The sequence below is a fragment of the Felis catus genome, chromosome B4 (assembly GCF_018350175.1).
Source record: "Felis catus isolate Fca126 chromosome B4, F.catus_Fca126_mat1.0, whole genome shotgun sequence".
In the NCBI taxonomy this organism is placed as follows: Eukaryota; Metazoa; Chordata; class Mammalia; order Carnivora; family Felidae; genus Felis; species Felis catus.
Genome location: NC_058374.1, coordinates 137682469 through 137709205, shown reverse-complemented (window position 1 = coordinate 137709205; position 26737 = coordinate 137682469). Strand labels below are relative to the sequence as shown.

At 56.6% G+C, this 26737-nt stretch overlaps 1 protein-coding gene across 10 annotated transcripts; it reads right to left on the bottom strand.

The window, feature by feature from the left end:
* Window positions 1-1049: 1049 nt before the first annotated feature.
* On the bottom strand, window positions 1050-26737 carry FAM118A (family with sequence similarity 118 member A). 10 transcript variants are annotated; one of them, XM_006934155.5, is made up of 9 exons: window positions 26717-26737; window positions 15691-15746; window positions 14682-14934; window positions 11466-11687; window positions 9689-9817; window positions 8121-8406; window positions 6460-6492; window positions 5580-5663; window positions 1050-2296 (listed from the first exon to the last, which is right to left on the bottom strand). In XM_006934155.5, exons 2-9 carry the CDS (start codon window positions 15735-15737, stop codon window positions 2277-2279), a joined length of 1074 nt encoding a protein of 357 aa, XP_006934217.1. In that variant the 5' UTR covers window positions 15738-15746; window positions 26717-26737; the 3' UTR covers window positions 1050-2276. The 10 variants fall into 10 exon arrangements, with proteins under 10 accessions (XP_006934217.1, XP_023113379.1, XP_023113380.1 ...); XM_023257611.2 differs by lacking the exon at window positions 26717-26737 and adding an exon at window positions 25359-25494 and having other exon boundaries at window positions 14682-14937; XM_023257612.2 differs by lacking the exon at window positions 26717-26737 and adding an exon at window positions 25359-25494.

The following is a 26737-nucleotide window of genomic DNA, read 5'->3' as shown; positions in this document are numbered from 1 at the left end:
CCTGGTGGTCAGTGCAAAGCCTGAACACCAGGCACTCTCTCTCCCCCTGCCCCTCCCGTGCTCATGCACGCGCACACACACACGCACTCTCGCGTGTGCGCTCTCAAACTTTACAGAAAGAATTCCGAGATGCTGGTGGTCTTCCGCTTAAGACAGGCTGGACCCAAGTGCTAACGAGGGAGCAGCCTCCCAGAGCAGTGACGCGGCCACTTTTGAACACCCACTGCTTCACGTAAACGAAGTGCCCCGTGTGCCCACCTAGACCAAAGTCACAGAAGACCTGCTTCCTGCCCTCACCCAGCCAATCAATCTCTTATCGAGTGTAGAGAGCAGAGGCCACTCTATTTGTCTCCTGTTCCTAAGAAAACACCGGCAACACCTCTGCCTCGCGGACCTCCTCCGCTTTACACAACATCAGCTTCGCGCCGAGACGTCCCCGTTGCCACGTGAGCTCAGAGTTGACCCCGGTCGCACCTTGGGCCGCTCTCACTCTCTCACCAGGACCCACGCCGTCGGTGATCCTTCCCGGCACGGTTTGTCACGGCACCGGCCACCCCGTTCCTGAAAACCACAGGCCGGCGGGAAACTCGTGCTTGGGGTGCCACCACGGGCCCAGGGAGCCAGCCGGCGAGCCACCAACAAGCGAGTCATGCTCCAGGTGCCTCTAGCAGACCAAGGACGTCGGAACCAGCGTGCGTTTGAATTCGCTCAGTGGACAGCCGACCTGACTGCAGAGGCCGCCCGTCACGGCAACGAGGCCTCACGGCCTGGAGCGTGGCGCACAGCTGGCCCAACCTCTCCTCTTCCGCGTCCCTTTCCACACCGGTCGTTCTGGCCTGCCCCGTGTCCGACCAACTTTCAGACGCAGACATTCGCCTCTGGTTGCACTTGGGAAATGTGTCTTTAAAAACCAACAAATTATAATCTCTGCTTTTTAGAAGATTTAAACACAAGCAGTCACTTCTCAGCTGAGTGAGAAGTCAAGGCCAAAGTTCTCATTAAATCCACTACCCCCAGCTTTGTCGTAACTAAAGCCGAGCACACGTAGCCGAGGTTAAAATTTTATTTATGACCAGAGTAACATAAAAGATTTTTCATGCTTCAAAAAGAGAAAAAAAGTGTCTCAAGCAGGTCTCTGGCTTATCTCTCACTCGCAACATGTTCCAACCTTATGTTTCTTGTTCTTAACTTTCTCTGTACCGGGGGGGGGGGGGGGGGGGGGGGGGGGGGGGGGCCAGCGCCATCAATGAGGAGCGTCATGGAATTTGGCCAGGACAGCACATCCAAAATAGGCAGCCTCTGGGAGGACACCAAGCAGGGTCCCAGGGTCACCACCATGGCCACCGTCGGGCGTGAGCCCTGCCCCCAGCGTGGTGCTCTCCTGCCTGCGTGAACCCCAACGCCCCTGACAAGGTCTACCCACCTCATTCCAGGCAAACCCCAAACGGGCCCTGGGGGAGACACTTCTAAGAGATAAGAACAGAAAGGCTGGACCTTCCCCCATAGAATAAAGACTCCGAAAACGTGGGATTTCTATTCTAACTAAAAGCTGCAAACTTGGTCTCGCGCTCCACGGGTCATTTCTCAGGCGCCCGTCGCAACACCGACTTGTGCGGCGCCGAGCTGCGCTCGTGCAAAGGCCCTGGGGCTCCGGGGCTCCGCGGCCAGTTGGGCCCTGCCGCTCCTTGGAGCCGAAGTCACCAAAATGAGGGAATTCCAAAGCGGCCCCACTCAGCTGGCCTTTCCTCTTCAACACCGACCACTCTCGCAGCAGCAGGCTCGGTGCCTCGAACAAGCACCCACTCGTTCTTTCCCAGCGAACAACGCAACCACCACACTGCACTTTGAGTTTTTTTCTACAGCAACACGTTTCCACGTAAAAATCGTAAGTTTAAGTGTCTTTTTTTTTTTTCCTCTTTGGCAACTACTGTTGCTTGGACAGTCCTCACCCTCCCCTTTTTACTAGAAAAACCACCTTGACGAAGGAGGCCCATCGGGCAGAAGCCAGGAGTCCGGTCTCCCTCCCACCACGCCGGTCCCTAAGGTAGCCGTCCGTCGGGGCCCGTGTGAGGCTCTACCTCCCGAACGCGCGAACCACATGGTGGAACTTGCAGCCGGCCTCCGAGGCGCCCGCGCGGCTCTCCCGGGGTGTAGGATGGTTTTGGAGCGAGAGATGCCACGCGGAGTTCTCTGAACATTCCTCGTTGCTTGGGTTACGGCACTGCGGTTACACAAGGCTGGTCTTCAAGTGGCAGGTTTTGGCGGTTTTAAAGATTTCAAGACCCTCCGGCATCGTCTGTTGCGACAAAACAAAGAAAGACCCAGACGTTAAGATTCAGCTCGGAGGAGCCTCCACGACGGGACGTCGGCATCCCACACCATTCGATTTTCCGCACACGCTGAAGACTTTGACACAGTGGCCACTGTCTAGAAACGGCGTTGTGACCCGTACGCGCCATCGGGAACAAAGTAAATCACCGTGCTAGGTTTGCAAAGACCGACGGGAATCTCCACCCGTGGAAACGGGCGCCTTTCCCTTCTCGGAGGAACAGCGGGTCCGCGCCGCCTGCCTATGGGAACGGCCGCCGCACTAAGCGCGGACCCGGAGGGCTTCCTCTGAGCATCACTCACGGCCGCCTGGGGAGCAGCAGGTGCCGGCACGCGGGGCCCGTCCACTGATCCCGTGAAGTCTGCCAGGCGGTGAGCCCGGCCACCGGGCACACGGCTTGCCACCCAGGAGAGCCCCTGGACGGGAGAAGCGCACGCGCGCAGCAGTGGCAGCAGAAACACTACCGGCAGAGAATGACCAGAAGTTCTGCCTTCTTAAGTAACACAGGCGACGGAGGAGCCCCAGACAGACAGGAGGAAAACAGAGGAGACAGACCAGCGGAAACCACCACCTGTCCTGGAGGAAACAGGTCAACGCTAATTTCATCGTTTCCCTCGCTGTCTGGTTACAAATGTCCCCACTAGCGAAATTCACAACCCAAATATTTGCCAAAAGACTTCAGAGGAACTGCTCCTGGAATGGCATCCTCTCTCTACAGGGGAAGTGTGTTGAAGCTATAGAAAATCGGCCAAAGGACCCGGACGCCCGCCCCTTCGGTGTCCATCCAACCGGTATGAACGAGGCCACAGCCTCCCGTCTACCCTTGTCACCAGCCCTACTCCGGTGATGACACTCTGCACGGAGCCCCACTTTTAAAACTACTTCATTTTGGGGCGCCTGGGTGGCTCAGTCGGTTAAGCATCCAACTTCAGCTCAGGTCATGATCTCACAGCTTGTGAGTTCCAGCCCCGCGTCGGGCTCTGTGCTGACAGCTCAGAGCCTGGAGCCTGCTTGGGATTCTGTGTCCCTCTTTCTTTCCACCCCACCCCTGCTCATGCTCTGTCTCTGTCTCCAAAATAAATAAAAACATTAAATAAATAAATCAAATAAAACTGCTTCCTTTCACTAAGCGTTCTCCACATTCACCGTGAATCTTTGCACCTGTGCCAGGCCGCTTCGCCAGCACAAGCTCCCCACGATGTAGAAGAGGAAGATACTCTAATGGCAGCCCCACCGAGGGGTAACTTCTAGGTGCCAAATAAATAGGTAAACTGACGAGTTACTTGCTTCATAGGCCTAGAAATTCTTAGTGGATTATTACGTTTAGGAACACTTTGCTTCAGTTTTCTTATGTAAAGCAAAAAAAATAAACTGTTATTTGAAAATCTTCAATCCCAATGTTGTCAGGAATGGAGTCAGACAACCAGGGAAGCCTCTGGTGTCCCTCAAGATTTGAAAAGATCACGGTATTGGGGGGAGGGGAGGAAAGATGCCACAAAAGAGAGTAAATCAGAACACAGAAGAGCTCCCAGAAATCAACAGTAATACTCTCAAAATAAAAACGGAACCCAGAGACTAGGACACGATTTTGAGAATCTCCCAGAAATTTTCTGAAGAGCTGAACACAAAATGAACAGGAAGACATCGGAGAAAATGCAGGACCTCGGAACGCAATCCAGGAGGCCCGGCCGGCATGAATTTGAGGACAAGGGGACACAGCAGAAAGACATAATGAGGGAAACCAGAGGTTATCCCTGGGGCTGGAGACACAGGAAAAAAAATTGAGCAACATATATAAAAAAGAGCTCCACCTAAATTCGTGAAATTTCTAAACAGGAGGAAAAAGAAGATCCTGAAAGCTTCCAGAAAGGCAGGCAACAGATCACCTACAAACCACTGAGAACTGGGTTGGCAACAGACCATCTCCAACAGGAAACACGGACCCTTGAGACGGTGGGTTTCCCAGCAGAATCCCACACCCCGGCCGTGAGTGGAGCATGAGGACACCCGAGGGCCGGGGTGTCCCCCCCCTATCCCACGGGGCTATGAGCGCCCCCTGAGGAGGTCCTGGCCAGACGGCCGGGGCAGGAAGACAGGTCTTTGCAACAGTGGCCTAGGAAGCGAGAGAGCTCCCACACGGCAAGTGTGCACAGTCCAGAGCCGGGCAGAAGGCCGAATGTCACGGGAAGGGAGGGGCCCTATGACAGACGATGATCCATTGGAAAATAACGTGGGCCGCCTGGGTGGCTCCGTCGCTTAAGCGTCTGACTCTCGATTTCAGCTCAGGTCATGATCTCATGGTTTGTGAGTTCGAGGTCCACGTCGGGTTCTGTGCTGACTGTGGAGCCTGCTTGGGATTCTCTCTCTCCCCCTGTCTTTCTGTCCTTCCCCAGCTCTGGCTGTCTCTCTCTCAAAATAAATAAATAAACTTAAAAAAAAAAATACTGCAAAACGTTATTTTTTGGACAAGGGCAAAGAGAAATCTAAAAATTCCTCAAAAATAAAAAGCACCGACACGCAACAAGCAAAAAAGCACATTTGCCCTCGATACTGACAACATCCCGCCGCTGACACTGGTCCCATTAACACAGCACCGGGGATGGCTGCTCAGCCAGAAAAAAAACGTTTGCGTCGTTTTAATAAAGTAATCGCTTTTGTTTTCCACCTTTTAAACTCTACCGCCTATAGACAGACCGAAGGGCACAATCCGTGCTATGACCTTGGCAACCAGCAGGGGCCGGTTCGGGAGTCAGAGCCTGCACGTGGGCAACTAGAGGTGATGCGCCGACGCCTGGAGGCAGGCGTGAGGGCGCCACGTCTCCTCTCCCGGAGCCACGGACGTTGTCCGCTTAAATCAACAGTTTATGTAACTCCCTGTCGGTGACATGGGGAACAAAAGACAGATGACCTGAAGTGGTTTTCCCTGCGGACCGAGGGACAGAAGGCAGGATGGTGGTCGGCTGGGGTGCGGCGGGTGGGGAGGCAGGACAGTGGTCAGCCGGGGTGCGGCGGGTGGGGGACAGGCTCCCAGCGATGCTGCTTCTCGAAGCGGGCGTGACGGCACAGAGCGCTCACTGCGAGAAGCCTGGGCTGACCTCCCGTGTGCTTCCTCAAGCGCGTGCCGCTTTCAATGGACACACGTGTCCTCACCCCTCCCGCCCACGGCAAGGCGCCTCGTGACCGGACAAAACACAGGGGCCGCCAACAGCTGTGTGTGGCCAAGCGGCCGCTGCACGGAAAGCACACGTACCTGCATCGGACCGTCGGGGCCTCTTTGAATCTTCGATCCCGTTCTCTTCCAGCTTTCTCTTCGCGCAGTCCTGACACGCATTGCCTATGAGGTGAAAATTTTTAATCTGTTTTAGAATCCACCCTTCAAGGGCTAATACATCGGATTTTACTGAAACAATAGCCAAATAACCCCTGCCATGCCCCACGGGTTGCGCTTTCTTCCAAAGAAAGGGACGGATCTGAAAGTCACGTTTAAGTGGGAAAGGGTCTAACGAAGGCGCCCTTTCACAGGGAAACGAGGCAGGAATGGAAAGCGGAGGGGCCGAGCCAGGCGGGCAGGGGCACCAGGGCCGCACAGACCGGCCCCTTCTCCCCCACCGGCCCACCTCTGTGCACAGCCCGGTGCCCATTCCGCCCACAGGAGGACACTGGCCGCCACCCGGCCCGGCTCTGTCTTGCAAATTCGTAACCGGCCAGAGAGGGCCTGGCAGCGAGAGGCTGCACCTTTCCAACAAGCAGCAAGCAGAAAAACTGATCTGAAAGCTCAGAACCTTGGCGGTGGACACCTGTGAGGGGGCCGGGCCAGACCTGCTACACCTTAGACGGAGTCTTGTCTGGCCGCCCTGCAACTCTCACTTGTAAGACGGGAAATTATTCTCGGGTGCCAGCACGTGACCCGTGTTTGAGCTGCACCTCCCTCCTGGGGGGACGCGTTTTTAACCCCCGCGCTGTGGCAGGGACCCTCGCGAGGGCGGGGCTGGCCATCACCTCTGGGGGGGCCGTTTGAATACAGGCTAAGTATTTACTAAGAGAAACACTTGGTGATTCTGCAACAGTGGCAGTGAGCTAGCAGCACATGTAGGCAGAGAACGGGCTGGCAGAAATCAAGATCTGTTTACCCAACAGCGTGGTGCTGTCCACTCGGTCAGCATCTGGAGAAGAAAGAAGAGAGTCAGCAGAACCGAGACGTCACGTGCCCTTCGTCGTCCTCATCCTCAGGGCAGCAGCAGGGACGGCGGCAAGGGCTGCTCGGAGAGGCAGCGCGACAAGGGGACCTGAACGCCAGCTCCGGTGTGCCGTGGGGCCCCGGGCCGGGAGCGCCCCTCCTTGCCTCCTCCCTGGGTTACCGTGAGGACCGAGGGGCTCCACATGTGGCACGTCTGGGCCAGCCTGGCACACAGGGAGGAAGGTACGGTACCCGCGGTCACTGTCACGACTGTCCTCGCCAGGACACCACCCTCTCCGGTCAAGAGCGAGAATTCGCAAAGGTAAGCACAAACGTCCCGAAGGACACGGTCACAGATTCCGGGTCCAAAAGAGCTTTTGGCCCTGACAGCTCGTCAGATGCACCCGGGGTCATGGAAGGGAGTCTAGCGGGGACAGGAAGGCACTCGGGTTTCGTGAGCCCCGGTCCTCGGGGCAGCTGTGCGTGCGGACACGGGGGAGGCCGTGGGGAGGGGCAGGACGAGGCCGCGCGGGCCTGCCTGGGACACACCGGATCCCGCTCCGGCTCCGAAATCTCTGGGCGTTCACCGGGCAAGTGATTCGCCTCTGAGCTGGCCTCGCCATCTATCGAATCATCTGTTTCGTGGCCCCGGGTCCTGTGACCGAACACGAAGGTGGAGAAGGTAAAGCTGACGGCGGGTGGGGCCCCCGTGAGGGTCCATCCCCACTGCTCCTCGGGCTACGACACGGACCACTGCCCTCGACGTAAAGCCAACTCTCCGCTAGGACGAGCGGGGAGAGACGGAGCTGTCGGGACCATGTACACATCCGGTCGGCCGCAATCTTGGCCTTCCAGGTCACAGCGGCCACGTGCAGCCGTCCACGTGGTTGACCCAAGTCCCCTGCCCGGGGGGAGTGGGGGGAGGTTCTGGCTGCAATTAAATGGCAGCCAGTAAAGACCGCTCCACGCCCACCATCATCCGTGTTTGACGTCCCCGACCTCCAAGCCATCAACTGCCCTTCTGACAGGCTGACCCACTTAAAAACTGCTCAGTTACCCTGGTCTTTCCTGGGCAGGTCAACAACTTTCCCCCCAGCCGGGCCAGGAATCACCTACGAGGGTGTGCTGCACGCGGCAGAACGGGGAAAAGATGTTATCTGCGAAAAGAAAAGTCTTCGTGAAATCGTCTCGTGTCTCTGCGGTTCTAAGTCGTGAGCTGCAGCGACACGGTGAGAATAAATGAGGTCTCTGCACTTTTTGGGGTTTCGGCATCTCAATGGCTGCGGCCGGCTGGGCAGTTTGCTCTCCTGGTTAAGGGCCTCGGCGGGGACATAGCCGGCCATCGGAAACAGAGGAGTACACGGGGGCTCCTGCACGCACAGCGCTAAACGCTAAGGCTCCGCTCGCAGACGTTACCATCAGACCACTCGCCCCAGCCTCCGATTTGTAACGGACACACGGACCCTTTTAAAACGTGGCTGGAGGGCCGGTCAACGTAAGGGTGTGTAAAACTACATCTCCACTTCGTCTCGCAGTACGTACGTTCTATCCCCAAGAAAGGAAAATCAGAAAGAACCCCATCGCTTTACGCCCGGAAGGGGGAACGGCCCGTACCTGGGCTGCGCTGCCTGCAGATCTGAGAGGCGAGGTCCTGCACGTATCCGGGAAAATAGTCAAAACAGTCCCCGTACGACACGACCTTGATCCCGTGCAGAAGCATGTCCGCTTGATGCTTGAAGAAGTGGTCCTCGTCCTCCTTGAGCACCAGCATGTAATGCTCCAGCTCCACCTTGTTGGGCACCGAGTAGAGGAAGAGAGCCTGGAATATCTGGTCCCGCAGGGTCTCTCCGCAGCCCACGAACAGGAAGGACTTGGTGCGGTACAGGTTCTGGAGCACCTCCTGCGGAGAAACCAGCCGAGAGACAGGGACGCTCGTCCGAAAGACGGCGAGGTCCCGGCCCGGCCGCGTGCCTGCGCCTTTAGAATGTCGCTTGGCAACAGGCCATCCCCACCAGCCACACCGTCCCCGGTGTGAGAGGCAAAGCCGTTCGCGTCAACGCGGTGTGGCGCGTGAGCAAACTGAGGCCCGAGCCGCGCACACACTCCCTGCTCGGCACCCGCGGGAGCCCCTTCCTCTCCAAGCCGGGGTCACGGATCCAGGTCCCAGTCGACGTCCAGCTTAGACGTGCCTTAAAGTAAGGAGAGTCTGACGCCCACCCACCACCCACCTTGTGGTGTAGTCCCTCCGGTCAAATCTCCTGGAATTAAGTACAATTTTAAATTCTCGAAACGGGAACTAAGGACGTTCCATTCGTTTCTGTCCAGAACTGTTATGTATGACGGTCTGGAATTAACGTGTCTCCGTGGCTCACAGACGGTAACGGGGGTGCCGCGGTCAGAACTGGGTTTCCGGGAGTGAGAGCAGAGAGCTGAGGAGGGGGGAGACCAAGGACAGGGACCCCAGGGAGCGGGCCAGAGGGGGCCACCGGGACTCTGCACGGTCACTCAGGCGTGCGGCAGGAAGTTGCCCCTTCAGACGCCCAACACCCCAGGGGGAGGTCCGGTGTCCACCCAGACGTCCTCACAGCATTACCGGCGCAGCTGAGGGGCATCAGCCCGGCCACCCGTCTGGCCACACCTGGGCCCCGGGCCGGGATCGGCACGAGGACCACGGCGCCCGACCCTGAGCTTGCCGGCGACTCCGTGAGAATACTGTGGTTTGTAAGCGCTCTAATTAAAAAAGTTTATAGAAAGCTGAAAAGCGGCTTTCCCACACTTCGTTCCGTCCAGGATATCAAAAAAGCCTCACAGGGAAGGAATGAAGTGCAGAACAAGGTTTTGAAAGCTAGAGAGAATGCCAAGCAGAGAAAGGAGAGGGGAGGCCTGAAAGAATGCAAAAAAAGCACCACGTGAGGTCGGGACGAGAGGCCGGAGAAACCCGGCGCGGATCACGCCGAAGAGATTCACCTGCGTCCCCGAGCGGCCGCGCCGCACCGCACGAGGACCGGGCCTCCGTTCAACGCGCCAGCCCCGGGAGACAGAGCTGAGAACAGCGCCAGCTGTGTGGACAGAGGGGCAGGAATATGCCTGGAGGCCAGGAACCCGCTCGGACTGCCAGCAAGCGGCCAGCGGCCACCAAGTCCCAAGGGGCGCGATCAGTGCCTGAGGAAGGGGGGCCGTACCATGACTTCCGGGTCTTGAGTAACATCTTTGTACCCCGACGGATCCAGGACCATCCCGCAGGGATCGGTGTACAAGCCGTGAATGTGGAGAACTCCGTATTTGATGTGCCCTCGCGCCCACTGAAGGACCTGTGGGACGGCAAGCCAGGACAGAGGGGAGAAAGCTATTATTTAAAAGGAGGCAGAAGAGGAAGACATCTACGCCGGACTCGCGGGTTTCAACCGTTCCTTGGAAAGAGCGAGAGAAATACTTCACTTTATAATCGCACCTTTAAAGCCTAAGAGGAACCGGGCTATTGTGCCACTTGAGTCCTGTCGGACCAACAACTGCTTTACAGACGGCTTTCAGCACGTGAGATGCCAGCTACCTGCCGAGACCGGTTCCTTGAGGGGGATGAAGGGGACTTTCGCTTCTGAGTGACACGTTCTATTTTAGTCACTGCCGTGGACGTGTCGTCTGTACGCCCAGAAAAACACACGTGTGGACCCATAACTTATCAAACAGCCCTGGACTGACTTCACCTCAAGATCTAGAACAAGGCCCTTGAAAAGCTGCACATCACACACACTCCATTTTGTCTTCACGCCAGGGCCACCGTCACATCGGCGGGCAGGCCTGGCACCACCAGACACGCCGCAGGAGCCCAGCTCTGTGGGCACCGGGCGGGAGGCGGGCCGGCACTTCTGCCACAGGCCCTTTGCACTGGATTTCCAGGGACGCGATTTACAACAGCAGCAGCCAGAGAACCTCGCAGATGGGACCGCGTGGCTGGGGTGCGGCGAGCAGGCGCTCTGTCACGTGTCACAAAGAGCTCAGGGGAGGGCGTGACCCCACCATGCGGACCGTGCCGGCACACGCTTTCGCCACATTCCGCGGGGGAGGGCGCAAGGAGCAGCCCTCAACTTCAAGGCGCGATCTCTACGCGCTTCGGCTTCCTGGGCGGATGAGCTGGATAACCCAGCAGCGGCATTAGTAATGACAACATCTTTAAGCAAACACACAAAGACACAAACATTTCACAAAAGAAATACAGTCAGCAAAATGAAACCAGGATCGACCTTAGCGATAAGAGAAACAGAAACGTACACTGTTCACCGATTTCCACCTCAACGGGAGAAATGTGTTTTGTTTTGTTTTTTGGTGACATGTGTTGACAAGATGTGGGACACGCGTGCTCTCTGACGCAGCTGGTGGGGGCAGGAACTGGCTATCTTCCGGGAAGCAACCTGGTGATTCACATCATCTGTCTAAAATACTCATGCCCTCTGACCCTGCCGCTCTTCTGAGATTTTACCCTAAAGAAGTCACCAGAAAGACACACAAGTGTAAACATCTTCACGGTAGTGTTATTTGTACTTGTGCAAAGACGCTAATAATAACAGAGAAAGGATGGCGATTCTGGTTCAGTTCTCCCATCGCCCTGCCGTTTGTAAGCATGCTTTTAGAAACAGCTTCGTGATCAGGAAACATTCCAAGTACGGTACTAAGGGAAAAATATCAAGATAACAACATCACGCACAGCATCACCCGATCCAGAACGAGGGGGAGGGGCTACCCAAACCACTGGCCCTCCTTCCCACAGGGCCTGCCACGCGCACACACACACGTGAGCAGCCCTCGCACGTGCGTGGGACAAAGGCACAGAGGAAACGCGCAGGTGAGACAAGTCGTCGCCCTCCCGGTGTCGCGATCGCTAATGTGCTGCCGTGAAAGGGAGGGCTCGGTCGGCCTGCGGAGGGGGTAAGACACCCCCGCCCCCCACCCTGCCGCCCGCACCTTAGTCTTGTCCTTCAAGTCCAGGGACTCCATGGGCTTGCTCTGCTGCTGCCCGAAAATCTCCAGCAGGTTGTCGTAGTTGGTGGTGAGGACCATCGTGCCCCTGTCCATCAGGCTGAGGACGGACTGCAACACCAGCGGGTTCTGGATGTGGTGTTCCAGGTTGTCGAAAACCTCCATCAGGCAGTCCTGGAAGAAGTTGGGCTTGGTGTCACCTGTACGCTACAGAAAAGGGGAACAGAGTTACCAAAACATCCTCTCTCAGCAACTACTGAGCACCTAGGCAGCAACATTCTTTCTGGCTGCTGATTTCAGAAAGAAAGGAAACCCCGACCTGATAGAGTTTCCTAAAACCCTGGAGGAGGGAGACAATGTACAAAACATAAGCGGTACGTCAACGGTGGCCAACGTTACGGGAAAGTAAAGCACAAAAGGGGGGACGGCGCTGCTGGGGGCAAAGGGCACTAGGAATGGGGACACTGGAGCACACACCCTCTGGGAGTGGCCCAAGCAGAGGGAAGAGCGGACACAAAGGCACTGAGGTAGCAGCAGCAAAGGTGGGTCCGAGGGTGATCCGGGGCCCTGGCGGGTAAGGGCGGGCAGGTGAGGTGACCGGGCACCAGATCACGTGGGGCTTTGCGGACTTCAGATTCCCTGTGAGGAGCTGCAGACGTGCTGGTTTTCTCTTTCTCGGTGCCACAGCATCTTAAAGTTAGGCGGAGGACAGTAAGGCACATGCTGCTGGGTGATTCAATGGGACGGGAAGGAGATCCGGCCTCTGGATGGAGCACCAAAGGTCACCTTCGGCCTTGACCGGAGCCACTTCCGTGCAGCGACGGGGGCAAAGCCCAGCTCAAGAGGAGGGCGGGGGAGCCGCAAACACACACAAGCTTCCGAAGAGCCCTGCTGAGAGGGGCCGCGGAGGAGTGGGACTGGGGGGCAGCCAGGGGGGCGTGGGGGTCAGGCGGCAGCGTGCACTCGGGAAGGCTGAGCCTCCCAGCCACCCCCACCGCACACGACACGACATGCGCCGGCCCGCCCTCAGTTCTGTCCATCAGAAGCCACCTCTGTCCCGGTGCAGGTCCCAGGTCCCAAGACTCCAGGACGGCGCTCGACCCCCTTTTCTGACATTCTTGACTCCTTCCCCGACCCCAAAAACCCTTCCCCTGTTCCCGTGGGCCCGTCATCGGTAAATTCCCACACGTTCACCTACTTCTGTGAGCGTCCACCTCCTGGTGCCACTGAAAACCGGCCCGGCCCTGGGAGCACAGGGGTGGACCCAGCTCCCCATCAAGTCTCTCTGGCTGTACTTCTGGGCCAGTTCCTGCCGGTTCCTTCAGCCACTCAGCTGACCCTCAAAGCACCTCCCTCCCTCCCCTCCCTGACCGTGTCCCATCCCCGCCACCGGCCTGCTGTCACATCCCGAGCCTCACCACCACCAAGAGCCTGGCCCTTTCAGAACCTCTGGCCGGGCCTCCCCTCGCGCCTGCTCACCCTTCCAGCACCTCGGCGCCCAGGGCCACCCCGAAGCCAGCAGGACCCGCCCACCACCGAATCGGGTCCCGCGGATCCACCTCCCCCCACCCCACCCCCAGCCACCCACCTTCTCCCAGGAGGCAGCTTACATTCCGTGATCTATCACCGCAACTACTCCCCTGACCAAGCTTTCAACCTCGCTGCCCCTCCCGTCCTTTGCCAGGATTTCCTGGCAATTTGGAAAAACTCGCCACTTACCCCATACCTGTTCTCAACCTGCTGACTGTGGCTGGGGAAACACAACCGTTCCGGCTGGCCTCACCTTAACTCCTGTCTTACGAAGTTTAAAAAAGCGCACAGAAGTAAAGAGAAGAGTAGATTAAGGCTCCATCTGGGCGGGAGCTCCAAGTGTCTGCCTCGTGGCCTCTCAACAAATGAACCACCTCTCACCGCACGCGGCCCCGCACCACCCGCCCCGCGACACTACTCTGTCCACTGACTCGTCCCCGTCCATCTCAGCAACCCCGTCTGCAAAGGCCCAGACAGCAACTGCTTCAGGCTCTGTGGGCCTCATTCTCTGTGACAACTACCCGACCCTGCACTTGAGCGTGAGAGCAGCCGTGGACAATACGCAAATGATCGGCGTGGCTGGGCACCGGCAACTTCATTTACAAAACAGGCAGCGGGCCAGGCCTGGCCCCAAGTCCCAGCTGCCCCGAGCCAACAGAACACGTCCCCCGGGACAGCTGCCCAGCCGAAACACTTCCCAGACGCTGGAGACCCAGGCCGGCGCGACGAGAACACAGGCGGTAGATGCGGCTCCCATGTCAGGCAGGGGTGAGGTGGGAGCCCTCCCCACTCCCCTCCTGCCCTGCCAGACAGGCACATGTTGGCAGAGGAACAAAACAAGGCCCGGGGGCCCTGGCCCTGGCAAACCAGCATGCTGTCCCGGGGCTGCCTGCCCGGACTTCCACGTGGGGGACACAAATGTGACCACATTAAGTCAGTAGTTGGGGGCACAGCGGCCTAAACTCTCCCGGTCTCCCCGATGACCCTGCAGACACCCTCTCATGCTTTCTGTGCAGCGTCTCCAACACCCTCCCCCCCTCCCCCCCCACCAACGCTCAGATGACGGCTGTGCTCTAATAAACCCAGAAGTAACCAGAAGAAACCCGCCCCTGGCCTCTTCCACATCGTGTAGCTTCCCAGCGTCCCTGCCTGTCCACGGCGGCTGCCTCACGGCGGACCCCCACCCCTGCGCCGGCACCCCCGACTCGAGGGGACCGCTCTTCCTCTCCACCAGATCACGTCCCCCTGCGGACAAAGACGCTCTAGCTTCCCCCATCTTAAAATGTTTTCGGGAACCACCTGTCCTCTGAAGCTACGCGGCTGGCCTGCTTAAACCAAAACCACACCTCCACGATACCCGTCTGCTAAATGGGCGTGAAACCAAGGTTCGTCCCCAGTGTGGCACGACACCCCAGTCACCATGTCTCGTATCCCGGCTCCACTCAGCACAGGCTCTTTCAGGAGCCCCGCGGTGCGCCCGCATCACTGCTGTTGGAAGGGACGGTTCAGGTTCTAAAGGACACGAACACGGTGGCTCGTCAGCCCGGCCCGGCCGAGAACAGAACGTGACGCGGGCTCATGCAAGCGTCCGCATCAGCTCTGCCCTCTGCAGCCCCGTCCGGAAGCAAGCGACCCAGGGAGACCCGAAGCGGCCCTCTGAAACAGACTTACAGGCGACATCTTCCGGATCAGGTCGTGGGCGACGACCAGCAGGTCCCGGTCCTTCATCACCTTCCTGCGGAACTCCGCGACGTCCCCGGGGTGAAGCACCTCGAGCTGCTCGGCGGCCTCGATGACGGCCTCGATGCAGCTCCGCCACGAGCAGAGGGCACGGATTCCCGGGGCCACCGCGGCGCTGACGCCAGTCCCGATGACCAGGAGCAGCTCCTGGGGCTGCTTCCGGATGAGGCTTTTTAAAAACTTTCTGCTTAAAAACAAGGGAAAGAGAGCGCGAAAGTCACCCTGGAAGGACCACAGTCAGAGGGAACATGACATCCAGGAACACCTGCGGGGCTCAGGTCAAACACGGTCACCCCCCTACTTGCCACTGCTGGAAGAGAGGCCCCGCCCATCATGCTGTGCTGTGGGTTTATCTCACGCGCTCTGCCCTCCGTCCACAAAGGAGCTGGGGCCGGCTGTGCCTTGGTCATCACAAGTCCCCCTGGAGGGCAGTGCGTATTTAAGTCATCTACACACGGGGACAACACGCCGACAATTTTAACTCTTTTGAAGCTGCTGGGGGCTCGGAAAGACCAACCGCAATGACAGAATGATCCTGCTGGCGGCGACAGGTAAGAAAGTCCCCGGCCCAAACCGGGTTTCTGCCGCTTATCCATCGCGACCCACCCCAGGCTGACACCTCCTTAACCCGACACCACTTGACGCCCGTAACCCGCGGTCCACTGAGCCAGAGAAGCATGGCACTCCCAGTCTCCGACGTGACTCTGGGTTCCCTTGTTGCTTGGTCTGGAGACCAGGTTACAGTCACTTCCTCGGGCAAAGAGAGAACTGCTTTCTGGAACAGTTCTTATGTTGAAGCAAAGGGCGGCTACACAGCCCGAGCATCCCTCCTGACACAACGTTCTCCTTCCACTTTCCCTGTGCGGGGGCTAAACACCAGCTCAGGAGACCCGTGACAGGTGCTCTACACCTGCATGAAGGTGTAGCTGACTTTATTTACCTGGATTTTTGTTCACTTCTGTTTGTGGTCTTTTCCACTGGATCCATCTGTAAATCCTAGAGAGAAAAATAAGTCAGCCGTGCCTTCTATTTCCCAGATCAAAGTACCCTCGTTAAGACTCTGGAAGAGTGAAAGCTAGAATTCAAATCAAAGGTCCTGGATCTTTGTTAAATCACAATACCTAAAAAATGCCACATACAAAAAACATACATCCAGAATGCTTCCCAAGCCACCGTTCCCACGTCTGTGTGACCAACCAGGCCAGGCGGAGGCTCAGATTCAGACTCTCCGAAGCTCTACTCGGGGCAGAAAGGGAAGGGAAAGTAACGTGTGCCCAGCGCAGACGGCACGGCGGGTCCGTGAGAGGACTCTACTCCAGAGGGCTTCCCGTGGGCACGCGCACAAACGACTGGTCACGGGAGGAAGGATGGCAAGTTGCCCACCAGAGCAAAGCCAGGGGGACGACATCTCCAGGGCGCGGAGCCCTCCTGCAGCCAGGCTGAAATCTAGTCCAAAGATACAATCTAAGTAAAAGGTCAATTCTTAGCTTCCATTAAACAAGCATCTTAAGCCAGCTAGGTCTCTACAGCCAAACTATCTCCATAGTCTACGAATTTTACAGAATCACTTTCCCCCAATTCCAGAACTAATACTTCTGTAAATAAGGAAATATACAGAAAAATCAAGTTTATAAAGCCCATTACTCTGCTACCTATGGGCAAGAACTATTAGGAACATCTGTACATTTCCCTCAAGGTGGTTTACATTTTTCCCATCATTTGAGTCCAAAGGTCATACCCTACTTTTTTTCCATGCGTTATAATAAAAGCATTTTCCTTTCCTTATTAAAAAGATTCAGAACTAGGGGCGCTTGGGTGGCTCCGTGGGTTAAGCGTCCAACTTCAACTCAGGTCATGATCTCGCAGTTTGTGGGTTTGAGCCCCGTGTCAGGCTCTGTGCTGACAGCTCAGAGCCTGGAGCCTGCTTCAGATCCTGTGTCTCCCTGTCTCTCTGCCCCTCCCCTGCTCACACTCTGTTTCTCTCTCTCTCTCTCTCTCTCAGAAATAAATAAACATTTAAAAAATTAAAAATAGGGGCACCTGGGTCGCTCAGTCGGTTGAATGTCTGACTTCGGCTCAGGTCATGATCTTACAGTTCGTGGGTTCGGGCCCCACATTGGGCTCTGTGCTGACAGCCCAGAGCCCGGAGCCTGCTTCGGATCCTGTGTCTCCCTCTCTCTGCCCCTCCCCCACTCACACTCTGTCTCTCTCTGTGTCTCAAACATAAATAAATGTAAAAAAATTTTTTAATTAAAAAAATAAAACATTAAAAATAAAATCTAAAAGAATATTTTTTGTGTGTGGCACAATGGAATAAACGAGGGGACTTAGGAATGTATACATGTGACTTAGAGAAAAAAATTCATTCTATATCCTTTATACAATTATGATGAGAAAAATAATATGTACAAAGTTTTATAGAAATTTTTAAATTTATATAACAGTTCTAAGAAATGGTTTTTAAAATGTCAATAGGGGCGCCTGGGTGGCTCAGTCGGTTAAGCGTCCGACTTCAGCTCAGGTCACGATCTCACAGTCGGTGAGTTCGAGCCCCGCGTCGGGCTCTGGGCTGATGGCTCAGAGCCTGGAGCCCGTTTCAGACTCTGTGTCTCCCTCTCTCTCTGCCCCTCCCCCGTTCATGTTCTGTCTCTCTCGGTCTCAAATAAACGTTAAAAAAATTAAAAAAAAAAAAAAAAAAAAGAGGGGCGCCTGGGTGGCGCAGTCGGTTAAGCGTCCGACTTCAGCCAGGTCACGATCTCGCGGTCCGTGAGTTCGAGCCCCACATCGGGCTCTGGGCTGATGGCTCAGAGCCTGGACCCAGAGCCTGGAGCCTGCTTCCAGTTCTGTGTCTCCCTCTCTCTCTGCCCCTCCCCCGTTCATGCTCTGTCTCTCTCTGTCTCAAAAATAAACTAAAAAAAAAAAAAAAGAAGAAAAGAAAAGAAAAGTTAACGTGAGATGCTTATTGGTTGACCAATCCAGCTGCCTCCCACCCTCCCCCCCAAAATAACACACATCGCTTTGAAATAGTTACCCCTGGGGAGGAGCCTTTCACCTCGGCCTTCTCTACGCAACATTTTAGAATATTTCTTAAACAGTCACTGGTCAACCAAAGACTTCAGAAATGCCTCAAACTGTTTCCATGGTAAAAACTTTCCTTCCACCTGTCTGCCGTTCTCCCAACTTCTGTTCAACTGCTTGTGATTCGCCACACAGGCAGGACCTTAGTTACAAACTGGAAATCTAAAAACTGCATTGACACACCTGTCAAAAAGTATGAACAATTTAAACTTTGGCAGGCTCGATGGAACTCCGAAATTATGTGATTTCAAAGTCTGCCAAAGGAACTCATCCGGCAAGTACTGAACGCTTACATAACAGATGAGAGCCTGCCCTGCTGTGCGGTTTGTTGCTGGATTAAGCGCTCAAACCTCTCTCTGCCTGAGCTCGATGAAGGTCAGAAGCCAGCTCCTTAGACGGCACTTCAGACCGAGTCACGGGCTCCAACTGCAATGGCCAGATGTGTCTTGAGACACAGACACTGCTGTGCACCTTTAAGAATCCAAGGAGCCAGCAGGGGAAGCACTCAATTATATTAAAACTCAACCCAAGAACCGTGAAGATGAACCGCACAGCTGCCCATATTTAGACATCTACGGTTCGTTCGAACACTGCACGCTACAGACACTACCTCATTTCCTGTCCTTTCAGCAGAATCTTCAGCAGAGCCAAGTCTCACCATAACCCAGAGAGTACCCGCAAAGCGCTCCTTCTTCTTAATCCAAGGGCCGAGTAGGAGATTTCCAAGGCCATTAGCGCCAGATCCTAGAAGTTTCAGCAGGACGCAAGGCAGGCTGCTGGCAGTCTGTTCCCATCCCCGACACCATTCTGCTAAGCCAATCAGATTCTAGACAACAGTAACAAAAGCCTTCAGAGACCTTTTAGAAGCTGCATCTTTTGGTTTCCTTGGTGACCATGTCGTCACCAGTGTGCAGGCCCAGAGCAACCCGGGTTTTTTTTTTTCTTCAAGGACCTATCAGCATTTTCTGAAAGTGGAATCAGGCCCCAACAGAGATCTGTATAAGCAGTTCTCGTCCTTTTTCTCTAAAACCACGAATGAAAGTCTTAACAGGATGTTTTCTGCTTAAAATTTGAGATCATGAGGGGCACCTGGGTGGCTCAGTCGGTTAAGCGTCACTTCAGCTCAGGTCATGATCTCACGGCTCGTGGGTTCGAGCCCCGCGTCGGGCTCTGTGCTGACAGCTCGGAGCCTGGAGCCTGCTTCGGATTCTGTGTCTCCCTCTCTCTCTGCCCCTCCCCCGCTCATGCTCTGTCTCTGTCTCAAAAATGAATAAAAACATTAAAAAAAATTTTTTTTAATTTGAGATCATGCATAGTTTATGAACTAGCTTTAGAGTAACCAGAGACTGTCCTGTTCTTTGAACCCCCAGCATCCAGCACAAAATAAATGTTCATCAAACGGAGTCCAACGCAAAAAAGAATAAACTACAACCACAGTCTTTGTGATTACGGCTAACGAAACAAGGCCCCCTCCCAACTCCCTAACCCCACTGTGCCAGACTGTTAAGGACCTTCCCCTACCATCCTGCTTCCTGATAACCACGCCCTTGGACGGTCCCCTCACTCACTAACTCTGGACCTCATCATCATATGACTTCTTTGACCAATGGGATACGGGCAGCGAGAAAAAGCTTGAGGGGCACTTTGACACTGGAACCAGCCCTCTTGGAACTCGGGCCTTGTCAAGTGCAGTCCAGCCTTCTGGGAGGGTGAACAGCCACCAGGGGAGAGGTGAGGTACACCATGTGACAACCCAGCACCACCCCTGACCCAACACAGAAGAGGCTACCCGGGGCCACTCAGTGCCAGTCAAGCAGCCAGATCAGCACAAGGGCAGGGGTGACGCCCGGGAGGCCAGCCGACGACCTGCCGGAGCAGGCCCAGACGCTGAGCTGCAGAACCGACCCTAGTTTGGAGCGCCCATCACCACTGTTTTCCACCACCACGAAGAGCACAGAGACGGGAAAGGAAGGAGACCAAAGCGTCGAGAGAACAGATCAATGAGTGCTTGGATCTGGAGTGCTGAGGCGGAGGGAGAAAACGTTTGTCAAGAATGGTCTTTATTGCGTTAGCACAACAAAAACCTTAAACTGAAACTAATTACCTTCTATTACAAATTACAGCACGAACCACGAATTAGTCTGTGGGATCAACACACGTCCTTAGACAAACCCCTTTGTTTCTTTCTGTAAGTGAATTATACGGGTTTTGAGCGACCCAGGGGAGTGGGGAGAGCTCTCAAGTCGTACAGCCCTTGATCACAAGCAAGAGACAGGTACTCAAAACATATTCCCTTCACACAGCAGGGGAGGAGGTACTGCAAACATCCGCCAGAGTTTGCACGTGTTGGCTTTCACCTCACCTCTAGTCCATCCAGAGAGCGACGGAATGAGATGCTCCCAGAAGGTGTGCGCAAGGGTGACACCGGCCATCGTGACTACAGATGACTGGATTCCCACAAAGGCCCGGCAACAGGGCGGCCCTCTGTACAACATTCTATCAACGGTACAGCCACCACTGTTACAGAAGGAACCCACGCGGAGAGATGTGTAAATGTGCTGCTCACAGGACACACACTCGGACGGAGCTCACCCTTGAACAGGTGGGGCACCAGCACCCCATGTGGTTGAAAATCTGCGTAGAACTTTTGACTCCCCCAAAACTTAACTACCAACAGCAAGAGCCACAGGAGAGCGCTTTTTACCGAGACACAAAATGCACAGAGAGATGAAATGCTCACGGGGAGAGCGGTGCCCGTGGCATTTGAAGCAGATACCGGCAGGACTTGAACTCACCACAACAGCGACCAGAGGTGGCTACAAAATACTGACAGTACAGTAGGACTGCAGGTAATTTTATGCAGTTTTAATAGTGCATTTGTACGTCTGTCGACATTTCTCTCCACGGAGAATGAAGTCACACACAGTCTGCCAGTTTTGATGAATTTTAACTCTTTAATGGATCTGTGTGTGCTTTATGGTAGTTAACTGATCAAATAAGCTGGTATCTGCAAATACTTTATGCATTCAGACATACCTACCTTGTTCTGAGTTCTTGTGACAGTTCTAGGCTATGTGGCTTGTCTGTGTTCTTTCAACTCACAGACTCACAACTCGAAAAAAATTGCACAACTGCTTGTGATTCGCACAAGCACAGCAATATATTTACTGAAAACAAGCTGCAGGTAAACGGACCCACAGAGTTCAAACGCGTGTGGTTCAAGGGTCAACTGTACAAGGATAAGTGCTATCCGTGGAACCAGCGTGGGTTCCTAAAGACCGGGATGTCCTACAAGGAGGCCAAAAGCCACCTGTTGTACTCTGGCTGCACCAAGGCGGGTCTGAAAGCCCGGGAGCCCCGAAGCGAGCACTTCCCACTTAGCAGCGTCCCACGGCAGTTCCCACAGCTCCCGGCACGGACACCCGTGGTTACCGCTGTCCTCTCCTACTCCGACGGGACTCCCACAAACCGCCTTCTTCGGGGCAGCCTGGCTTCCCACGCAGACTTGGGGGCAGGGGGCACAGAAGCACAAATCACCAGGTAAGAAGAGCCCAAGCTTTCAAGTACTGCTGACAGCCACGCTTCTAACCACAAATGAGTCACCTGGGGGTGAGAAACAAACTGCCAGAGAGTCGGATGAGCCGACGAGGTCACCTGATCTGGAAACAAGGTGCAAACGGGTAACAACCGAGCTTCCGGAACCGCAGAGAGAGGCCCGGACCCGCAACTACAACTCCCAACAGAAGGCAGCGCTGGAGGCACCACGGAGAAAACACAAGACCTGGAGTCGAAACACCGCCGCGTCCCAGCCGGGAGAGCTCTCTGCACCTCGGTTTCCAAATCTGTCACCTGGGAATCCGCCAGCCACACCGGCGGTTGGATTGTTGTCAAAACTCCAGGTGAGCCAAACATCCGAAAAGGTTCCCCCTCAACGGGAAAGGGGGCGCCGCTACCGGCCGGCTCACCTCCCCCAGCCTCGGGCAGCTTATTTCCGACACACCACTGGGCCAGGGCAGGAGCACAACCACACCGTGATTTGCCCACAGTGCAGCCTAACCTTCGTCCCAGCCATCCCTAACAGGGGATCTCCAGGACGAACTGTTTTTCTTCACTTTACAGAACACGACACTTAATTTGAACCTTAATTTGAACACATGACACTTAACCCATCACTTTCTAAAGTTCAGTCAAAATCAATTACGACAGGGAAAAAAAAAATTGCTTGTTTTTATCAGTTATCAATGAACCACGCCTCCGGAGTTGCTTGGGCATAAACTGGGCAAAAATTCCCAAACCAAGGAAACAACAAAACCCCCCACCAATAAAAAACATAAAAGTCACAGTTTAGTCCAAAAACCACATTTGTTACTGACATTTTTTGTTCCCGTATGAGATTCAGGGGAAAGTACCAAGCACTTTGCATGCATTTTCTCACTTAATCCTCCCAATAACCCCTTGAAGTAGCTATTTCTCTTACATCTCATCCGGCCAAGGCTGACACTAAACCCTTCGAAGAGGCCAGTCACCATGATGTTTTCTCCTAACACGAGTGTGGTCCAGAACAGCAAATATACCTGACATTTTGCCGGGCACCCTGCCAACTAATCACGTGTTGGCTGTTTGAGTTTGTCCATCATCAGATGGGACACGTCGAATTAACTCAAACAGATGTGCTACTTCATGATAAGCCAATAATGGTGAAGACACACCAGTGCCAAGGCCAAGGGCAGGCCGAACCCCCAGCATGTCTCCAACCCAACAAAAAGAAGAGATGTTCTAGAAAGTCCACCTCTAGTGAAATGCAACATTACGGAGGGATCCGAAAGGTACGGGATGCCAGACGCCCTCGTCTTAGAGAAGCGGAAATGGAGACTCAGGGGGAGTGACCTGGTGAAGGCCCCCCAAGGAGTCAGGGGCCCGCTCTACACTCACCGCTGGCTCATGGCCCGTAACTCTGCACTACCCTGGGCACCGCCTGCTCCACCGTGACCCCAAGCCCCAGCTAAGGCACTCACTGCATCCGACGTACCTCTTCTTACCGCCAAATCTCCACAAATAACAAGCCACGGTGTTTCACTGACCGCCAGTTTCACTTGCTTACGTGACTCATTTTCCAGAAATGCTACGAGAAGAGGCCACTATGAGGAAGATCTAAGAGGCAGCGGCAGGCAAAACAAGCAGTTCACAACAGTTTTGTTTGGTCTACGCCGCCGACCTCCGCAGGGAGGGGCAAGGAGGGCGGACTGGGGATCCAACACCGCCTCCCAGGACTTCCCTCTCCGGGCCAGGGGATGCTCCAGGCTCCTGGCAGGGAGGAAGCAGGGTGTAGCAGGGAGAGCCCGGCCTTCCAAGTTAAGCAACCAGGTGCTGGCGGTCCTTCTTAACGCTAAGTTACTCGCTCTGAGTCTCTATCTCCGCCCTCTGTAAGAAGAGGAATAATCTCTCCCGTCTGCTAGCGTTGCTGGAAACATTAAAAGCGGTAACACTTAAAAGAACACAGCCTAGGGCCGCCCGGGTGGCTCAGCCGGTTAAGCGGCTGACTGTGGCGCTCAGGTCCTGATCTCACAGTTTTGTGGGATGGAGCCCCTGTCGGGCTCTGCTGACAGCACGGGGCCTGCTTGGGACGCTCTCTCTCTCCCTCCGCCCCTCCTCCACTCACACAGTCTCTTTCAAAACAAATAAAGTTAAAGTTAAAAAAGGACAAAACCTCTCCTCCAGGAACTAGTAAGTTCCAAAGTCAGTTCCCGGGCAGAAAACTGTAGGCTCAGACCGGAAAGAGCCGAACGGCAGTCCCGGGGCTCTGGACTTGAGGAAGCCAGCCACGGTGCCCACTGTCACCGCCCCGGGCCAGGACCCCTCTCTCACGTGCTCCCATGACCCGGCTTCCTCCAGACAACACCCACTCCCACCCCCCCCCCCCTGCAGCCAGTGGCTGTTCATAAACGCAGAAACCATCTCACTTCCCTCCTTAAACCCCTCAGCGGCCTCGACTCTGACTCCGGACTTTCACCCTGACCCCCCTCGCCCGCCCCTTTCTTTGCCTCAAACCCCGCCCTCGGCCAAACTTGCGGGGTTCCCCCCTTCTGGTCTCCCCAGAACCCCCCTCCCTCCTCTCCACCCACCAAGTAAGTCCTCCCTTCCTTCAGCCCTGCGCTGCATCACCACTTGCCTGGGGTGACGGCAGAGGCAGTAAATCAGCGAAGGGCCAAGGGCATGAGCCTCAGGGAACGAAGCTGGATTCTCCAACACCACCCTGAGAACATCTTCATTAAGGGAGGCATCGCGTCTCCAGCCACCCCAGGGTGCATCTCGGCTCCAGCCACACTTCTCATTTCCAAGATCGGCGGTGCCTCGTGGCAACACCTCTGTGCCTTTTCACACACTGTCCCCTTCCCTGGAACCGCCCTGGCAGGCTTCTCGCAACCCCGACCTTCAAGAATCCGCTCACCTGTTACCCATCAGCCTTCCTCCCCTTCAACGAGCCCTCCGAACGCCACTTCCTGAGAATCCGGCTCCCACCCCAGCCGGGCTCAATGCCACTACACTGGAAAAACTACCCACTTGCTCAGCCTCCTCACCCCCACCCCACCCCTCCAGCGCGGGGCCCCGAGAGCAAGGACTCTGTCATCTCCAGCTCCAGTGTCAATTCCTCCTAATGATCAGGCCTTCAAGAGAAAAAAGACGCGTCCCACCAGTGAAAAGATTAAGCCAAGGAGACAACCTCAAAGGCTGACTTGCCCTAACTCCCTCACCGACGCAGCTCTCCCTCCCTCCACCACATCAGCGCTGTTCTCTAGACTCTTCTGTGAGGCCATATGAGTCTCATCAAAGAGCATTAAAAGTTAAACACTGTCCCTGCCCTGGCCTCAATGCAACAGCAAACACAAATGATCCTGCGGGGGCTGAGGTCGCACCCCCTGCTCTGTTACAGAGGCTCATCGGCTGACCTGTTACAGGCCCCCACTTCTCGGGTACTCGTGAATTCACAAACCCCAGGCGAAGACTCACGGGTGCCCCTCGGGGTCCACGGACCTCAGGTTTGAGAAACCCAGCCTGGAGACCAGCCAAAGGGGGAGTGGACACTCGGGGCAGGTGGTAAGAGAGAAGGGCAGGGGAGCAGCCCCGGGGTGGGGAGAGAGGGCACCGAGGGCCTGCACGGCCCAGGGGGCTTCTCAGGAGCCCCGCGCACCGGGACGGTAACCTGGGGCGGGCTCAGGGGGTCCTCAGGCGATGTGGGGGGCGGTTTCCGGAACCGAGAGTCCTCGGGGTGTCTGGAAGTCTAGGGGAAACCCTGAAGGGTCTCGGGTTGCGGGGTCCTCCAAGTGGCGGGGGCCAGAGGTGGCCCAGGGCCTGCGACAGGGTCTCGGGGACCAGGGGTCCGGAGGGGCGCGGGCTGGCCCCCAGGGTGTCTCGGGAGGCTGGGGTCCCCAGGGGAAGGCTGGGAGGGGTCTCGGGGACCGAGGTCGGCCGGAGTTCCCGAAGGGGTTCTCGGCCCGGACCCCCCGGGGCCTGCCCGCCCGGTCCCCTCACCTGCCGGGCCGCCGCGCCGCTGGCCGGAGCTCGCGCTCCCGCCGCCGCCTCCCGCTCAGCGGTCGCCCCCGTCTCCGGCTCTCGCGGCGGCCGCGCGCTCCCCGCGCTGGGCGGGGCCGGAGGAGGGCGGCCCGCGGCCCGAGGGCTGCGCGCGCAGCCGGGGCGGGAGCCGGCGCCCGAGCCGGAGCCCGAGCGGACGCCGCGCGGCTCCCGGGGGCCGGCCGCGGCTCGGCCGCCAAGCCTTCCCCCGCACGCCCGCCGTAGCCGCGCGGAGGTTCCGCCCCGAAACCGCCGGCCCCGCCCCCGGAGCCACGCCCCCCCTCCTCGGACTCTCCCGCGCAGGCGCAGAGGAGGGCGCGCACGGAGCTCGCGCCCGCGACCCGGCGACCGCGCCGCCGCCCTGCCGGGGCTGGCTGCGCGTCCTCGCTTCTCGCATCTGCAAAATGGGCGCAGGCGCACTTTGCCGGGACGCGGCGAGCGTCTCTGTGAGCCCGGAAGCGCCGCTCGGCAGCCGCGCCCCCAAGCGCGTTCGCGCGCGGCTTGGGCGCTCCCGACCCCCGACGCGTGCGCTGCGGGTCCCAAATGCGCCTCCTGGCCGGAGCCCCCTGCCCACCTGAAGCAGTCGGCCCCCGGCCCCAGCCCCGCGCTCTGCTCTTGCAGAGCCCTCCTCCGTCTCTGAAACCGCGCACGCCTGTTGTTTGCTGCCTCCCTGCCCGAGAGAACCGGGACGCTGCCTGCAGGACCCCCCTGGGTCCCCAGCAGCTAGCACGGAGCCCGGGCGGTCGGTGCCAGGCGTTTGTGAATGAGCGAGTGCACCCCCACCCCCACCCCCGCGCTCTCCCCTCATCAAGAAATGCCCTTCCCCAGGGTCTGATAGTTGGGTTCGGGTCCCCTTCGTGCCCCAGGGTCTGCGTCCGTAAAACGGGGTGCTTGAGCGAACTCATGATCACGCGTGGTTGCACTTGGCACGGGAACACGCAGCTGGACTCGTCGCCTGGTCATCCTGTTATTCAAGTGGCTCCCTCCCCCCTTTCTCTGCCCCTGGAAATCTCCTTCCGCGAACAAGACCCAACTGGACCAAAAACCACTTCCTCTGCGCAGCCTGTCCAGCTCCGCTCTCCCTGCCCTGCCCAAGCCAGCCAGAGCTGATGATTCTTCCTTCCCTCCTTGGCATCTTTGTCCCTGCCTGGCGTTAATTGCTTGTTAACATCCCCCCAGCCCACCCGGGGAAGCTCATGCGTTTCAGCAACCTGTGAACTTTGGGGGGGCCCAGAGCAGGGCCCAGAGCACTGTGGGGAACCGTGGCTTCGTAATAAACAAGGCAGAGGTGGGCTTCCTGGGTGGTGCCAGGCACTCACCTGAGCCTGCTGTATGCGTGC

Coding starts and splice junctions, on each gene's coding strand:
- FAM118A (XM_023257611.2), bottom strand. CDS start 15,737: ATGGATCCAGTGGAAAAGACCACAAACAGAAGTGAACAAAAATCCAG. Junction 9,818..11,465: donor ACTTGAAGGACAAGACTAAG/GTGCGGGCGGCA, acceptor GCCGTCCCACAG/GTCCTTCAGTGGGCGCGAGG. Junction 8,407..9,688: donor CTCAAGACCCGGAAGTCATG/GTACGGCCCCCC, acceptor GTTTCTCCGCAG/GAGGTGCTCCAGAACCTGTA.